The 13825-nt window shown below is 46.2% G+C and overlaps 1 protein-coding gene across 2 annotated transcripts in view; it reads left to right on the top strand.

Annotated features, from left to right (window-relative positions):
- SPATA20 (spermatogenesis associated 20) overlaps positions 1-13825 on the top strand; it is a 67914-nt gene that overhangs the window by 33391 nt on the left and 20698 nt on the right. For both annotated transcript variants that reach the window (XM_060764755.2, XM_060764754.2), the window contains exons 13-15: positions 1882-2090; positions 5531-5730; positions 13045-13125. In XM_060764755.2, coding sequence (XP_060620738.2) covers positions 1882-2090; positions 5531-5730; positions 13045-13125 — 490 coding nt within the window. The remainder of the gene's footprint in view (positions 1-1881; positions 2091-5530; positions 5731-13044; positions 13126-13825) is intronic.

Below are 13825 nucleotides of genomic sequence, written 5' to 3'. Positions count from 1 at the left end.
CAGTACATTCAGACTCATAAAGCAGTCAGCAAACAAGCTATATATCTCCTTGTAAGTTGTGCTTGAGGCTATATTGCAGGTGCAGCAACCTCCAGGCTCATAAACCACCAGACAGAACCACCTTGTATGTTACAGAAGCCATGAAGTGCAGGCACTTGTGTGGATTCTATGTGGAAGGGTGTGCATGCATGTTGGAATTAAGCATAGATTTGTACTGGATGGCTGCAGTTTGAGTTGCCAGCGTGGGTGTGCATGAGAAGGGCCAAGGGGGCAGGTGCTTTCCTGCCCCTGAGATGTGCAGCCATTCACTGGAGGGAGCAGCTGTGGTTCCTCTTGGCTCTCTGCAGCAGCTCGACAGGTGCTCACCTGACTCTGTCTGGCTTTGCATATATAATAAACTGGTGTCAAGCTTCTGACAACAGAAGCTGTGACGAACCCTCCTCCTTTACTCACTCCTTCCCAAGTCTGCTCTGCTCTTCAGCAAACACAAATCAAGCCTGTGTGAATAGAGATTAAGACAATCAGACAAAGAGGACAATTTGCCAGGCTACTTAACTCTGACAGCTGCTCCACTCCATACCTGCCTCTTGCTTGTCAGGCTGAACTATGCTTAAGTCGCTGGAAAATCGAGATAGGGGCAGAAATAAGAGAAAGAAGGAGATAAAGGAGCATGCGGGAGGTGAGCATGTGCAGAGTGGGGATCATGTTAAAACTATACTTATATTTAATTAGTGCTGGCCTTCTCCCAGACTAATGTCCCTGGCAAATTATTTTACTCCTGTCAGTGTCTGCATGGGGTGGGGGCTGAAGTTCTGGTGATTTGCTTGCCTTGAGTCAGAGAATGTGTCAACCTCTGCCTTGGTAAAGTGGGCTGGCTCTTTGTTGTGCCACCAGGGAAGCATTCCAGAATTGCCCATGCTTTCTTTCCCAAGCATCCTGGTGGAAACCGTAAGCTCTTCCAGTAACACTCCATACTAAAATACGTCACTCTAATATAGTTTCAAAGCAGCTCAGCCACGAAACCCATTGTGAGCACTTCCAGACAGCCCCGTTAACACAGGAGTTCACGCAATGTCCAGATGATGTCCTAGGCAAACCCGAATTAATTCACCACAAACCAGGAAAACCCTGGTTTGTGGCAAATTAATTTGTTAGTGGGTTTATTCCGCACCTTCTTGGAAAGTTCCAGGACAACATCTGGACTCCCACTCCAGAAAGCATGTGCCTTCTGGGGTGAGTGTGAATGGGGACCCGGGAACATTTGTGTTTTTTAAATGCGAATGTTCTCTGGTTAAAGGGCTATGTGGAAGCACCCTGGGTGACCTTGGGCAAGTCACACATTCTCATCCTCAGAAGAAGCCAATTGCAAACCTCTTCTTAACTAATCTTGCCAAGAAAATTCAGTAATAAGTTTTCCTTGGGATAACCATAGAACAAAACTTAATTGAAGGCACACAACAAAATATCACTAGACTGTTTTGTAATGTAAGCAATGGTTTTTGGTGGTGAAATGGTAAACTCATAGCAACTAGCCCATTGTATTTCAGTATTTCATTCTGACGAAGGGTCCTTCCACAGAGCCCTATATCTCAGGATATCAAGGCAGAAAATCACACATTATCTGAGTGTGGACACAGATATCCCAGTTCAAAGCAGATATTGTGGGATTTTCTGCCTTGATGTTCTGGGATATAGGGCTCTGTGGAAGGGCCCCCAGCTTTACCTTTTTATAGTCAATATTGAAGGGTCTCCCTTGGTAAAAATTAGCATAGCATGTGAAGATAAGTTAGTCATTTATGAGACATATAATATTAACCAAAAGCAGAGGTAATGAATTGCAAATATATTTTGTGATGATGGCATATTTGTGGCTCTCCGCAGTTCTGTTCCCATCCATGGCTTCCTGGAGGATTATGTTTTTGTAATCCAAGCCCTCTTCGACCTTTATGAGGCATCGCTGAACCCAAGCTGGTTGGAGTGGGCCGTACAGCTGCAGCACAAGCAGGATGAGCTCTTCTGGGATCCAAAAGGGTTTGCCTATTTCTCCACAGAGGCTGGTGACCCTTCCTTACTCCTCCGTATGAAAGATGGTATGTACCCCTCAGAAACAGGAGCATCTGTCATCCCACCCTGAGAGAATGAGAGAATCTTTGCAAACAAAACAAAACAAACCCTTTCCTCCTTTGATGCAGTGATTATTTCTGCTTCAAGTGTTCGGCAGAACTCTGCACCAAATAATTATCACAGCAAGGGAAGCTGAACTGAAACCCCAAGACATTATATACAGAACTTATGGATTCTTTCTTGCAAGTCTCACATTCTTTATATGTGAGACTTGCAAGCAAGGATCTGTAAGGTTTGCCAAGGGAAGCTGTGGGCATTCCCGCAGGTCTGAACAAAAAACCATGGAGTTCTTACAGGTTTAGCTCAAAAGCAAGGCAAACTTTCTGACAGTCCCCTAAGAGAGAAGCCCCACTTCTCTCCTCTGCTCTTCTGCCTCTGCTATCTTCATTCCTATGATGTTTTGTAAGGGAGGGGTTCTCTTGAGGACTGAGCAAGTGCCACACAGAGAGCAGATTCATGATTCCACTGAACTGTTGGATGGGATTAGAAAACTGTGACCACCAGTCATTAATTTGTCCAAGTTTATTCCCCCCCCCCCCCCAAATTATGTATTATATCATGCCGGTTGTGAAACAGCAAAGAGTCCCTCTGGAGCAGGCAGTTTTTGCATTCCTCCTATATAGACTCCTGGATCTGCCTTGTTTCTTTCTTAACATTTCACCACTCCACAGCAAGTCTGACATGGAGGCAAATAGCATCAGTAGATAGACAGATATGCTGATGTTGCTGAATGGTGTACAAGAGCAGGAGGGTGCCTCTTAAAAGCTACACTAGTCTACGAAAACAAACTTCCAAAGACTTCCACAATGGCTAAGGGCCCTTTCACAAGCCATATAACTCAGGGCCCTTCCACACAGCCCTGTATCCCAGAATATCAAGGCAGAAAATCCCACAATATTTGCTTAGAACTGGATTATCTGAGTCCACATTCAGATAATGTGGGATTTTCTGCCTTGATATTCTGGGATATAGGGCTGTGTGGAAGGGCCCTCAGAATATCAAGGCAGATAATCCACAATATCTGCTTTGAACTGGATTATTTGAATCCACAGTGCCATATAACTCAGGGCCCTTCCACAAAGCCCTCTATCCCAGAATGTCAAGGCAGAAAATCCCACAATATTTGGTTTGAACTGGATAATCCGAGTCCACACTCAGATAATGTGGGATTTTCTGTCTTGATATTCTGGGATATTGAGTTGTGTGGAAAAGGCCCCCAGTTCAAAGCAGATAATGTGGGATTTTATACAGCTGTGTGGAGGAGGTCTAGGGGCCCTTCCACACAGCGGTATAAAATCCACATTGAACTGGGTTATATGTCAGTGTAGACTCGGATAAACCAGTGTGGACTCAGATAATCCCTATCCACACAGGGCCCATATTTGGAAAGATCTGGGTCTTATGAAAGCATGTACAATGTTTTTGTATATTTGCTTTTGCTAGCCTTGCAGACAGGGAATGATTCTGGAAGTAGTAGTAAAATTTTTTTTTTCTAAGCTCTAAGAATCCAATGCCTGTACTTAAGTACTTAAAAAAATCTGTTACCATTGTTTCAACACAGCTGGCTCCTGAAACTGAAGTCTACCTTGTCTTTTAAAGGAGGTGTCTCCTCTGCTCCTGTCTCATGCTCAGCTGGGTTTCTACCCTTTAAAGAAAAAAACATGGACATATGAAATGTTGAACATAGGTTGGAATTATATACATGAATCAGCAAAGCATCTCCCTTGTCTTGAATTATTAAACTGACACGTATATAGAGGCAGCAGACAGTGTTGATGGTTTGGCATGGTTGCTCTTTCTTGCACATTTGTCATACCATGATTCTTTAATGCTTCATTATTTCAGTAGAGCATGCTCATAATCTGCAGATTGCCAGTGCTTGACACTGAGTGGAAGAATCTGATCTGCATTGGGCTGATGTATATGCATACACAGTGGGAAAAATCAAAGACCATCTGTGTGTTGAGTTTGATGCTTGCAGGCTATATTAAGACTGAACAGGTAACCAGGGAGCTAATGACTTGCAGTGAAGGGAGTTCCATGAGGTGATTGACTTCACATGCAAAGTTCAATTCACAAATAAGCTTCACTAAGTTGTAGGCTTTTTCGGGCTGTATGGCCATGGTCTAGAGGCATTCTCTCCTGACGTTTCACCTGCACTTTGGCAAGCATCCTCAGAGGTAGGTTGCCAAAGTGCAGGCGAAACGTCAGGAGAGAATGCCTCTAGACCATGGCCATACAGCCTGAAAAAACCTACAACAACCCAGTGATTCCGGCCATGAAAGCCTTCGACAATACAGGTTTCACTAAGTTCAGTGGGACCAGAAGTGTTTTGGTTTTGGAGATTTGTCCCTCCAGATTTTGAAATATTTTGATATACATAATGATATACCTTGGAGGTGATAGGACCAAAGGCAAAATACAGCATTTATTTATGTTGCATGTATGTAGACACTGTATTCTCATAACTTGAAGGTATTTTAATGCCCAATATTTTAATAATTTTGTACATGAAACAAAATTTGTGTACTTGAACCATCAGAAACAAAGATGTTACTGTCACAGCCATCCATGTAGACAGTTTTGGATTTTGGAGTATTTTGGATTTCTGCATAAGGGATGCACAACCTGTAATGTAATTTATCATAACCATACTTTTTATTTTGTAACAAGGTATCCCATCACAAAAAAAATTACTAAGTTGGAATGATGTAATTTGTTTTCTTTCCCCTTTTTGGTTGAACTATTTAAGTGTATTTTAGAATGTTTCAACTTTTAGCCATTATCAGTCCTTAGGGTTTCCCAACTTCCAAATACACTTAAATACAGAAATACTGAGGAACTAAACATTCTTCCCCGTGTGAATGGTAACAAATTACAGACTAGGTGGGTGTACACATCCTAATCCATTATACAATACATTGTTTCTTTAAAGTAACGTTTGAAACTCTGGTTTTACATCAGATATCTGGGGTTGGTGGGGTACAAATTGCATGGAAGGTTTCAGACCCCTAAACTGAAAAAGTGGCCGTAAACAGCCACAGATGATCCATAGTAAACAATGGGATTTGTTATCATAAGATATGATGATAATTCATGGAGGATAAGACTATCAGTGGGTATAGTCAGAGTAGATATATGCCAGCTGCACTCCCAAGGGTGATATACTTGTGAATTTACTATGAGCCACAAGTGAGAAGGCACTGTTGCACTTATGTCATGCTTGTGAGTTTCCCAGAAACATCGGTTTGGCTGCTGTGCAAACATATTTTTGGATTGCATACATCTCTCCAGCATCATCCTTCTTAGACTCCCATCTTTGTACTTTGCCGTGTGGGAATTTTTTGAGGGGAAAACCAGGCTTCTTTAAGTAGCTGGCATATTGACTTGTTTTTCTCACTTTTAGATCAAGATGGTGCAGAGCCCAGTCCCAACTCTGTTGCTGTCAGCAATCTGCTCCGGGCGGCCAGCTACACTGGCCACAAGGAATGGGTAAAGAAAGCTGGGCAGATTTTGTCCGCCTTTTCAGAGAGGCTGTTGAAGATCCCTGTGGTCCTCCCTGAGATGGCTCGAGCCACCGCTGCTTTTCACCTGACCCAGAAACAGGTATTGTTGTTGGTTGGGAAAGGTTTAATGCTCTTTGCTTTAACAGGGGCTTAGCACACTGCATGAAATACTCAGAAATACTGATATGTTAAAATGAGCTTCCGCCTATAGAATGGTTTGGTTTAAGATTTGTTAAGTAGTTCTTTGAGTTCCCAGAGTCTGAGTCTAGTCTTTCTTAGGCCCCTTCCACACGGCTGAATAAAATACCAAATTTTCTGCTTTGAACTGGAATATATGGCAGCATGGACTCAGTTCAAAGCAGATATTGTGGGATTTTCTGCCTTGAAATTCTGTGTTATATGGCTGTGTGGAAAGGGCCCTTAGATTCTAGCCTGTTGGGATCAGAAAAGAACTGCTTTTTCTTATATGTCCTATTGGGCATTCTGTTGTCACTATTGTATAATCCATTTGTCTTGTCCCTTCCATTCTCTGCTTCTGTTCCCCACTGTTGTTCCTTCAGTGTTGGCTCATCTGTTATAATTGTAATTCAGTGGAAGGGTTGGAAATGTGTGCATCCACATTCTGAAGATCTGTGATTTCCCTGCGTGGCTATGCTGTGAATCCGCACTAATGGTATCTCTCTGCGCATGCGCAGCTTAGCTCGGACTTTTACAGTTAAAATTCAAAAAAGGACGGCGGTTGGCCCCGCGCACACTCCCCTGATAGCATAAATAGCCCGCGGAAGGCTAACCGCCTCAGTTCTCTTCATCCGCGCTAGACGCAAACAGCTCGGTTTCGAAGAAAAACTTTTTTGCTTCATTGAGGCTTTGTCCGGGAGTTTTTTGAGGAAAATGTCTCAAACTAAGGGTTTTAAGCGATGTACTGCTTGCCCTTCGAATATCCCGGATAATGACTCTCATACCTTATGCATTGCGTGTCTGGGTGAGGGGCATCTGGCGCAAAGTTGTGCCATTTGCCAGGCGTTTACTCCCCAGACACGTAAAAATAGGCAAATAAGACTGAAAGCGGCTCTTTACGAGCGCGCTCTACTTCCTCCTGCAGAGGATCGTCAAAATGGCGACAAGACTCCGTCTGCGCAAGGCTTACCCTTAAAGACCTTGAAGAAGTCCAAGAAGACGAAACATGTCGAGCCAGCGAAGCCATCTGCCCCTGTAGTTAAGAAAACTACTGGGCCCTCTAAAGGAGCAGCGTGGCTGGCTCAATTGGCCGAAAAGGAGAAGGAGTCCTCCTCAGCCGTGCTGGAAGCCAGGCCCGAACTGCTGCCAGCCGAGCCACGCCGCGAGCGTGCTTCGCAAGCAGAAGGGGAAGCGGCAACGGCGAAGCCACGCCTCGCGCGTGCGCAGGAGGCATTACAGAGGTCTGAAACCACGCCTCCGATGCCGATGCTCTCGGCACCGGGACCGCCCCCTTCCCTTTCGGGCGAGAGAGAGGAGGAGCTATGCAGGGCTTCCCCAGCCGGCCCGTCGGCATCGGCAGCAGCAGGGAATGCCCAGAATGGCGCGGCTCGGCGCCGCTCTCGCGCACCATCGCGCGCAGGCAATGTAAGACGTGCGCGCAGGGAGAGGTCATCTTCAAGTGACTCTGCGTCGACGTGTTCGGACTCTTCTTGTTCAGTACGGAAGCGTCGACGTGCACGCCTGGAGAGAGCTTTTTCTGTGGCTTCGTCAAGATCTTCCCATTATAGGGAGCAAAAGGGGAGGTATGAGTACCCCCCCCCCCCCAAGCAGGGATCTACAGAGTAACTCCCAACGGAGGTATTGTGTACTGCGGGGAAGACGTCCAACCATCCCCCAGGGCTCATAGACCCAGCAGGCAGTCTGGGCTGGATAAGGAGACCAGCGCGCCAGATCAAGCTTTGTTTCCTGTGAATAAGGCCTGGAGGCACCAGCCAAGGGACACACAACCTGCCCATATGGACATGATGGAGCGTGCTCATGCTGGCGATTTTAATACAGACATTGTTGACTCAGATGCTTCAGAGGAAGCTGAGGAGGTGTCAAAAGGGGAGAAGGACATGGATCATCCACTTCCCCGGTCTGATGACTACAATAAGTTCATGCAGTTAATAGGAAGAATGATAACTGCCTTGGACATTGTCATCCCGAAGTCATCAGCAGCAGTCGATGACCCGATGTTTCCGTCAGAGGAGCAGGACAACCCATCGTCCTCAGTGCTCCCAACGTTGCCTTATCTGCTGAAACTGACAAAAATCCCTGATGTTCCCCCTTCCATTGTCCCCGCCATCCCTAGAAGGGTAGACATTCTTTATAAGGTTGACTTGTCAGCAGCCAAATGGATAGCTCGCCCCTCAGTCCCCAACACAGTGGTGGCGGAGGCAGCTAAGTCTAAGAAACCTAAGAAGTATACAGTCTCCCCACCTGATAAGGAAGGCAGGAAAGTAGACTCCTTAGGGAAAAAGGTCCACATAGCAGCGGGGTTGTTCACTAGAATTGCACACTATATTACTTACCTTAGTGGTTACCAAAGTTTTTTGTGGAACCAAATGGCTCCATATGTTGATAAGTTACCATTGGAAGAGAGACGGTTACCTCGGGCGTTTGTGAATGAGGCTATACCCCTCTCAAAATTTCAAAAGGATGTAGGAAAGCATATGGCGGAATCAGCCGGCAAACTGTTGGCCACTGCAACGGCTATTCGACGTCATGCCTGGCTCCGGGCCTCCTCCTTATCTGAGGACAGCCGCTCCTTGGCCGAGGACCTACCAATGACAGAGGAGGGCCTGTTTGACCCCTCTACAGATGAGAAGATAAAACATTCCAGGGAGGTTCTGCAGGCAGCCAAATATGACACCCCATGGCAGCCGGGATATCAGCAGAGGCAGCGTTGGCAGCAGCCAACAGGCGCTTATCGTAAAGGTTACTTTGGTGGTTATTCAAATAGTACTGGTTTTAAGCCTTCAAACAATAAATTCCAACCCAATAGAAGGCTGAACTATAATGCTAAGGCTAGGTATCAGCCTTATAACAGCAAGGCAAGGACCGGAGGGAATCAGAAGCGTCGTCTTTGATGTTCCCCTTGTAGTCAGAAATCAAAAAGAATCAATTGTGCCTAGATCAGAAGTTCCCTTGACCTCGCCCCCCCCACAACCAGTTATGTTTTTTGACAGGTTAAGACCGTTTAGTCATGTTTGGAGTTCGATAACCACTGATAAGTGGGTTCTCCGGGTTATTAGTGAAGGTTATGCAATGGAGTTTGTAACCTTGCCCCCGTTGGGCAATGTAAAGTCCACACCGGAGTCTCCTCCCTTGCTGGAGGAAGTTACGAAGTTGTTGGAGAAAGGGGCTATATCCCCAATTGACCCTAGTGATATCCCAAGTTGTTTTTTCTCTAGGTATTTCTTGATTAAAAAACGGGGAGGGGGCCTGCGGCCTATTCTGGATTTGAGGGAAGTTAACAAGTTTATTTTTTCACAAAGGTTTCGCATGGTGTCTTTGTCATTGATTCTGCCACTGCTTAATAAAAATGCCTGGTTCGCTACCATAGATTTAAAGGATGCTTATTTCCACATATCAATGGCAGAACACCACAGGAAATACCTTTCCTTTATGGTTGGTAAGCGGGCTTTCTGTTTCAACGTTCTTCCATTTGGTTTGACAACGGCCCCAAGGGTTTTCACGAAGTGTATGGCTGTTATTGCAGCTTACCTTCGAACTCAGGGCGTGGCCATTTACCCGTACATAGACGACTGGCTATTAGTGGGGAATACTTGTGAGGGACTGAGAATGCACATCGAAACCACACTCTCTCTTCTCCAGTCCCTAGGTCTGGTTGTCAATGCAGAGAAATCGCACCTGCTGCCGAGCCGCAGAATCCAGTTCATCGGAGCAGTGCTGGATTCAGAGCGTCAACGGGCCTTTTTGCCGGAGGACCGCTTTGCGGCTCTACAAGCCCTAATAGTAAAGGTTGTTCGGGCGAATCGGGTGTCGGTGAAGGAAGTTCAGACGCTGCTCGGCCATATGGCCTCGATGACTACCGTCACGCCGTATGCCAGGCTCCGTCTCAGGCCGCTGCAGACTTGGTTTCTGTCAGCCCACATGGGTGGAGTAGACAAGCCCTATGCAAAGTTGGACATGCCCTCTATGGTAAAACAATCCCTCGATTGGTGGACAGACCCTTCAAATGTTTTGGCAGGCCACCCCTTCCAACTTCCCGAGCCATCAAGGATCATTACAACAGATTCCTCCATGCATGGTTGGGGGGCGCATTTCGAGGGACTCACAGCCCAGGGTATATGGTCCCCCGAAGAAGCCGTGCACCATATCAATGTGTTAGAGCTAAAGGCAGTGGAGAAGGCCCTGAAGTCTTTCGAGCAAGCACTGTTAGGTCAGGTAGTGCAGGTGATAACAGACAACACTACGACTATGTTTTACATAAACAAGCAGGGGGGAACCAGGTCACACCCACTGTTGATCCAGACATTACACATTTGGGACTGGTGTATAGCCAGGGGCATCCATCTAGTAGCGGTTCATTTGCCAGGGGAGGAGAATGTACTGGCAGATGTGCTCAGCAGGTCTCCTCTATCTACCCACGAATGGTCCCTCAATCAGGAGGAACTGGACCTCATTTTCCATGCATGGGGGACTCCAGAATTAGATCTCTTCGCGTCCAAGGAGAACGCGAAGTGTCCCCAATATTGTGCTCGCAGGCACCCAAATTACAATCAGGGATGTCTGGGGGACGCCTTTCTTCTGGGGTGGGCAAAGGGTTACCTATATGCATTTCCCCCGTTCCCCCTGTTACTCAAAGTAATCACGAAGCTACGACGAGACAGGAGCAAATGCATTTTGATCGCGCCATGGTGGCCCCGGCAACCGTGGTTTGCGGCTCTTCTGGAGATGTCACAGGGAGCGTACAGACGTCTGCCAACCAGAGCGGACCTCCTGACAACACAAAACGGCAAAGTGTTCTATCCCGATGTCCACACATTGAAACTGACAGCTTGGAGATTACTGCTCAGGGACTAACCGACAACCTGTCTGCGACAGTTCGGGAAGTCTTAGATGCAGCACATAAACCCTCCACCAGGCGCTCTTATACATACAAGGTGAAGCGCTTCATGGACTTTGTAACTTCGAGAGGGAAAGATCCAGTTACAGCACCAATTACAGAGGTGTTAGAGTTCCTTGGTACTTTAATGGACTCAGGATATACTTTATCGTCGGTTAAGTGCTACCTGGCTGCGTTATCATGGCATAGGAGAAAACAGGGACATCCATCACTTTTTACAGACTATTATGTCAAGCTATTTCTAAAAGGGATGGGGAACAAGAGACCAGCTGTTACCCCAGTAGCTCCGTCGTGGTGTTTGGAATTAGTGTTGGAGTCCCTTCAGGGCCCTCCTTATGAACCGATGGCTACGTGCCACATGTCCTACTTGACATGGAAAGTCTCCTTCCTGGTTGCAATCACATCAGCAAGAAGGGTGAGCGAGCTGTGTGCACTGAGGGTAGACCCACCTTATCTCCGTATCCATAAAGATAAAGTGGTGCTCCGCACAGACATCTCTTTCCTACCCAAAGTAACATCAAACTTCCACATGTCTCAAGAACTTGTGCTACCAGCCTTCTTCCAGGAACCTTCCACATCACTAGAACGAAGGCTCCATCTGTTAGATGTCCGTAGGGCCATTGCCTTTTACATTGATCGAACTAAAGACGTAAGAAAGACTACGAGACTGTTCATAAAATATCGTCAAGACTCCTTGGGGCTTCCCATATCCTCTCAGCGTTTGTCGGCTTGGCTTGTATCAGTTATCAAGTTGGCGTACCAGAGATCGGGACGGGAACTCCCGCTTGGGGTCAAAGGCCATTCGACAAGAGCACAATCTGCGTCGGCGGCTTTTATGAAAGGTGTGCCATTGGAAGCAATCTGTCGTGCAGCCACGTGGTCTACACCGATGACTTTTGTGACACATTACAAGCTGGATTTGACATCGAAGAAGGATGCTTCCTTCGGTCGAGCTGTGCTTTTTTCTGCGGTGGCATGACGCCCACCAGCCACGGTGAGTAGCTTGCTAGTCTACTACCATTAGTGCGCATTCACAGCATAGCCACGCAGGGAAAATGAAAGGTTGCTTACCTGTAACCGTAGTTTCCCTAGTGGTATGCTGTGAATCCGCACGGCCCCGCCCATCCTCCCCGCAGTTTGTCATGCCTCCTCTTTGAGCAGTGATTTTGCGGCCGAAGAGAACTGAGGCGGTTAGCCTTCCGCGGGCTATTTATGCTATCAGGGGAGTGTGCGCGGGGCCAACCGCCGTCCTTTTTTGAATTTTAACTGTAAAAGTCCGAGCTAAGCTGCGCATGCGCAGAGAGATACCATTAGTGCGGATTCACAGCATACCACTAGGGAAACTACGGTTACAGGTAAGCAACCTTTCATTTCTTCAGCTTCTAATTCATGCTTCATCAATGCAAGTTATTTTGCCATCAGTCTTCAGGTTTGACTGTGGTTCCTCTGGTTTCAAAATGTACAGATCAGAGTGCTGAACAGATGCAGCAGTTTTGCTTTAGGGTCTAAGCTCCCCCACACAATCCCTTCTTGGATTGGACCCCTTATATGTGGACCAGTGGCTGCTAGTGCATTTGTTGTGCTTCTCTTGACTAGCCGCCACCAAACGCAATGTGATCAGGAACACTGGTAAAAACAAACAAGTGGAAATTTATTAGGACACGAGTAATTAATATACTAACTGTTAAACTCAGTCAGTCATAGATCCCTAAACTATATTCACCTCTTGCCTCTTACTGATGCTCCTGTCTCTGTTCCAGCTCTTTCCTGTCTCTGGGCCCTTCCACACAGCCCTCTATCCCAGAATATCAAGGCAGAAAATCCCACAATATCTGCTTTGAACTGGGTTGTTTGAGTCCACACTCAAATAATGTGGGATTTCCTGCCTTCATATTCTGGGACATAGGGCTGTGTGGAATGGTCCTTAGTTCAGTTCTCTTCACAGCATTCTTTGAGCCATAAGTGGCTGCCTTCAGCCAGGCCTGTTCTACAAATCCCTTCAAAGCATAGTATCCTTTGAGCATAGTGTGCCTTCTATGTTTGGCCTCCCCATTTACTTTTTCTCATACTTATCTGCTGGAGCCCTCACAAATCCAGTTCTGTCAGCTGACAAGTCCCACAGATTCAACCCAGAAAAAGCACAGGCTCCTCCTATGGGAAGCGCATTGAGCGAGTCTTCTTCTTCAGGGAATGAGGACTTTTCCTCCGCTTGTGAACTTAAGATGTAGTTGTGTTTTGCTGATCTGTCTCCACTGAGGACTTTTCTGTCTGCTTTTTCCCCACTTTAGGGAACAACCTTAATTCTGATTTATTCTTGGACAGGTTGTTATCTGTGGTGATCCAAAAGGAGAAGACACCAGAGAGCTGCTGCATTGTTATTATTCTACATTCACTCCGAACAGGGTAAGAATCACACACAAGCAACTGGCTTCTCCGTCATTGAGTTCCTCCTTTTATTCTGGGCCTTGGTTGGAGATTGATGAGTATGCCAGCAAATGGGAGATCCCAGAAGAAACAGGTTGTTTACACAGCAGGAAACAGAAGAGGGTTGTAGTTTAGTCAAGGCTGTTGAGCAAATAGAAGAGGGATGCCAATGCTTAGAAGTGGAGGGATCCCAAAAGGGTCCTCCCTAAGAAGCTGGCCTTTTGTTCCAAGTTCATTTTGAAAAAGGACAGTTTTTATGGCAATAGTATAACCAGTAAAATTCTGGTGAATGAAAGAATTGGAGATGGAATGAAGACCCAGGGACTGGCAAAGCAAGCTTGTCGGCATGTTTGGTAGGGCTGAAATATCGTCATTTCAGTATCCTTCCATGTGGGGCACAAAACTAGGATGAGGTTTGAAACTGGAAGGCAAACAGAGAACAAACAATAACTTTGGCCAAAGGACCTACCAGTCCCCAGCAGTTTTCTCAATCCAACCAACACACACTACTGGCCGAGATAGATTGTTCCGAGCATCGATATTTCCAGAACTTAGGCAAGCAAAGTCAAAACATACATGAGCAATATCTAATGCATATGTGGTAATCAAGAAAAAAATAGCTAGATATGGTTTGTTGCTTATGAAGGTTCACATAATATTTCAATAACAGCATTTGTCT

Source organism: Anolis sagrei, chromosome 2 (genome assembly GCF_037176765.1).
Source record: "Anolis sagrei isolate rAnoSag1 chromosome 2, rAnoSag1.mat, whole genome shotgun sequence".
In the NCBI taxonomy this organism is placed as follows: Eukaryota; Metazoa; Chordata; class Lepidosauria; order Squamata; family Dactyloidae; genus Anolis; species Anolis sagrei.
This window is presented reverse-complemented; position numbering and strand designations above follow the sequence as displayed.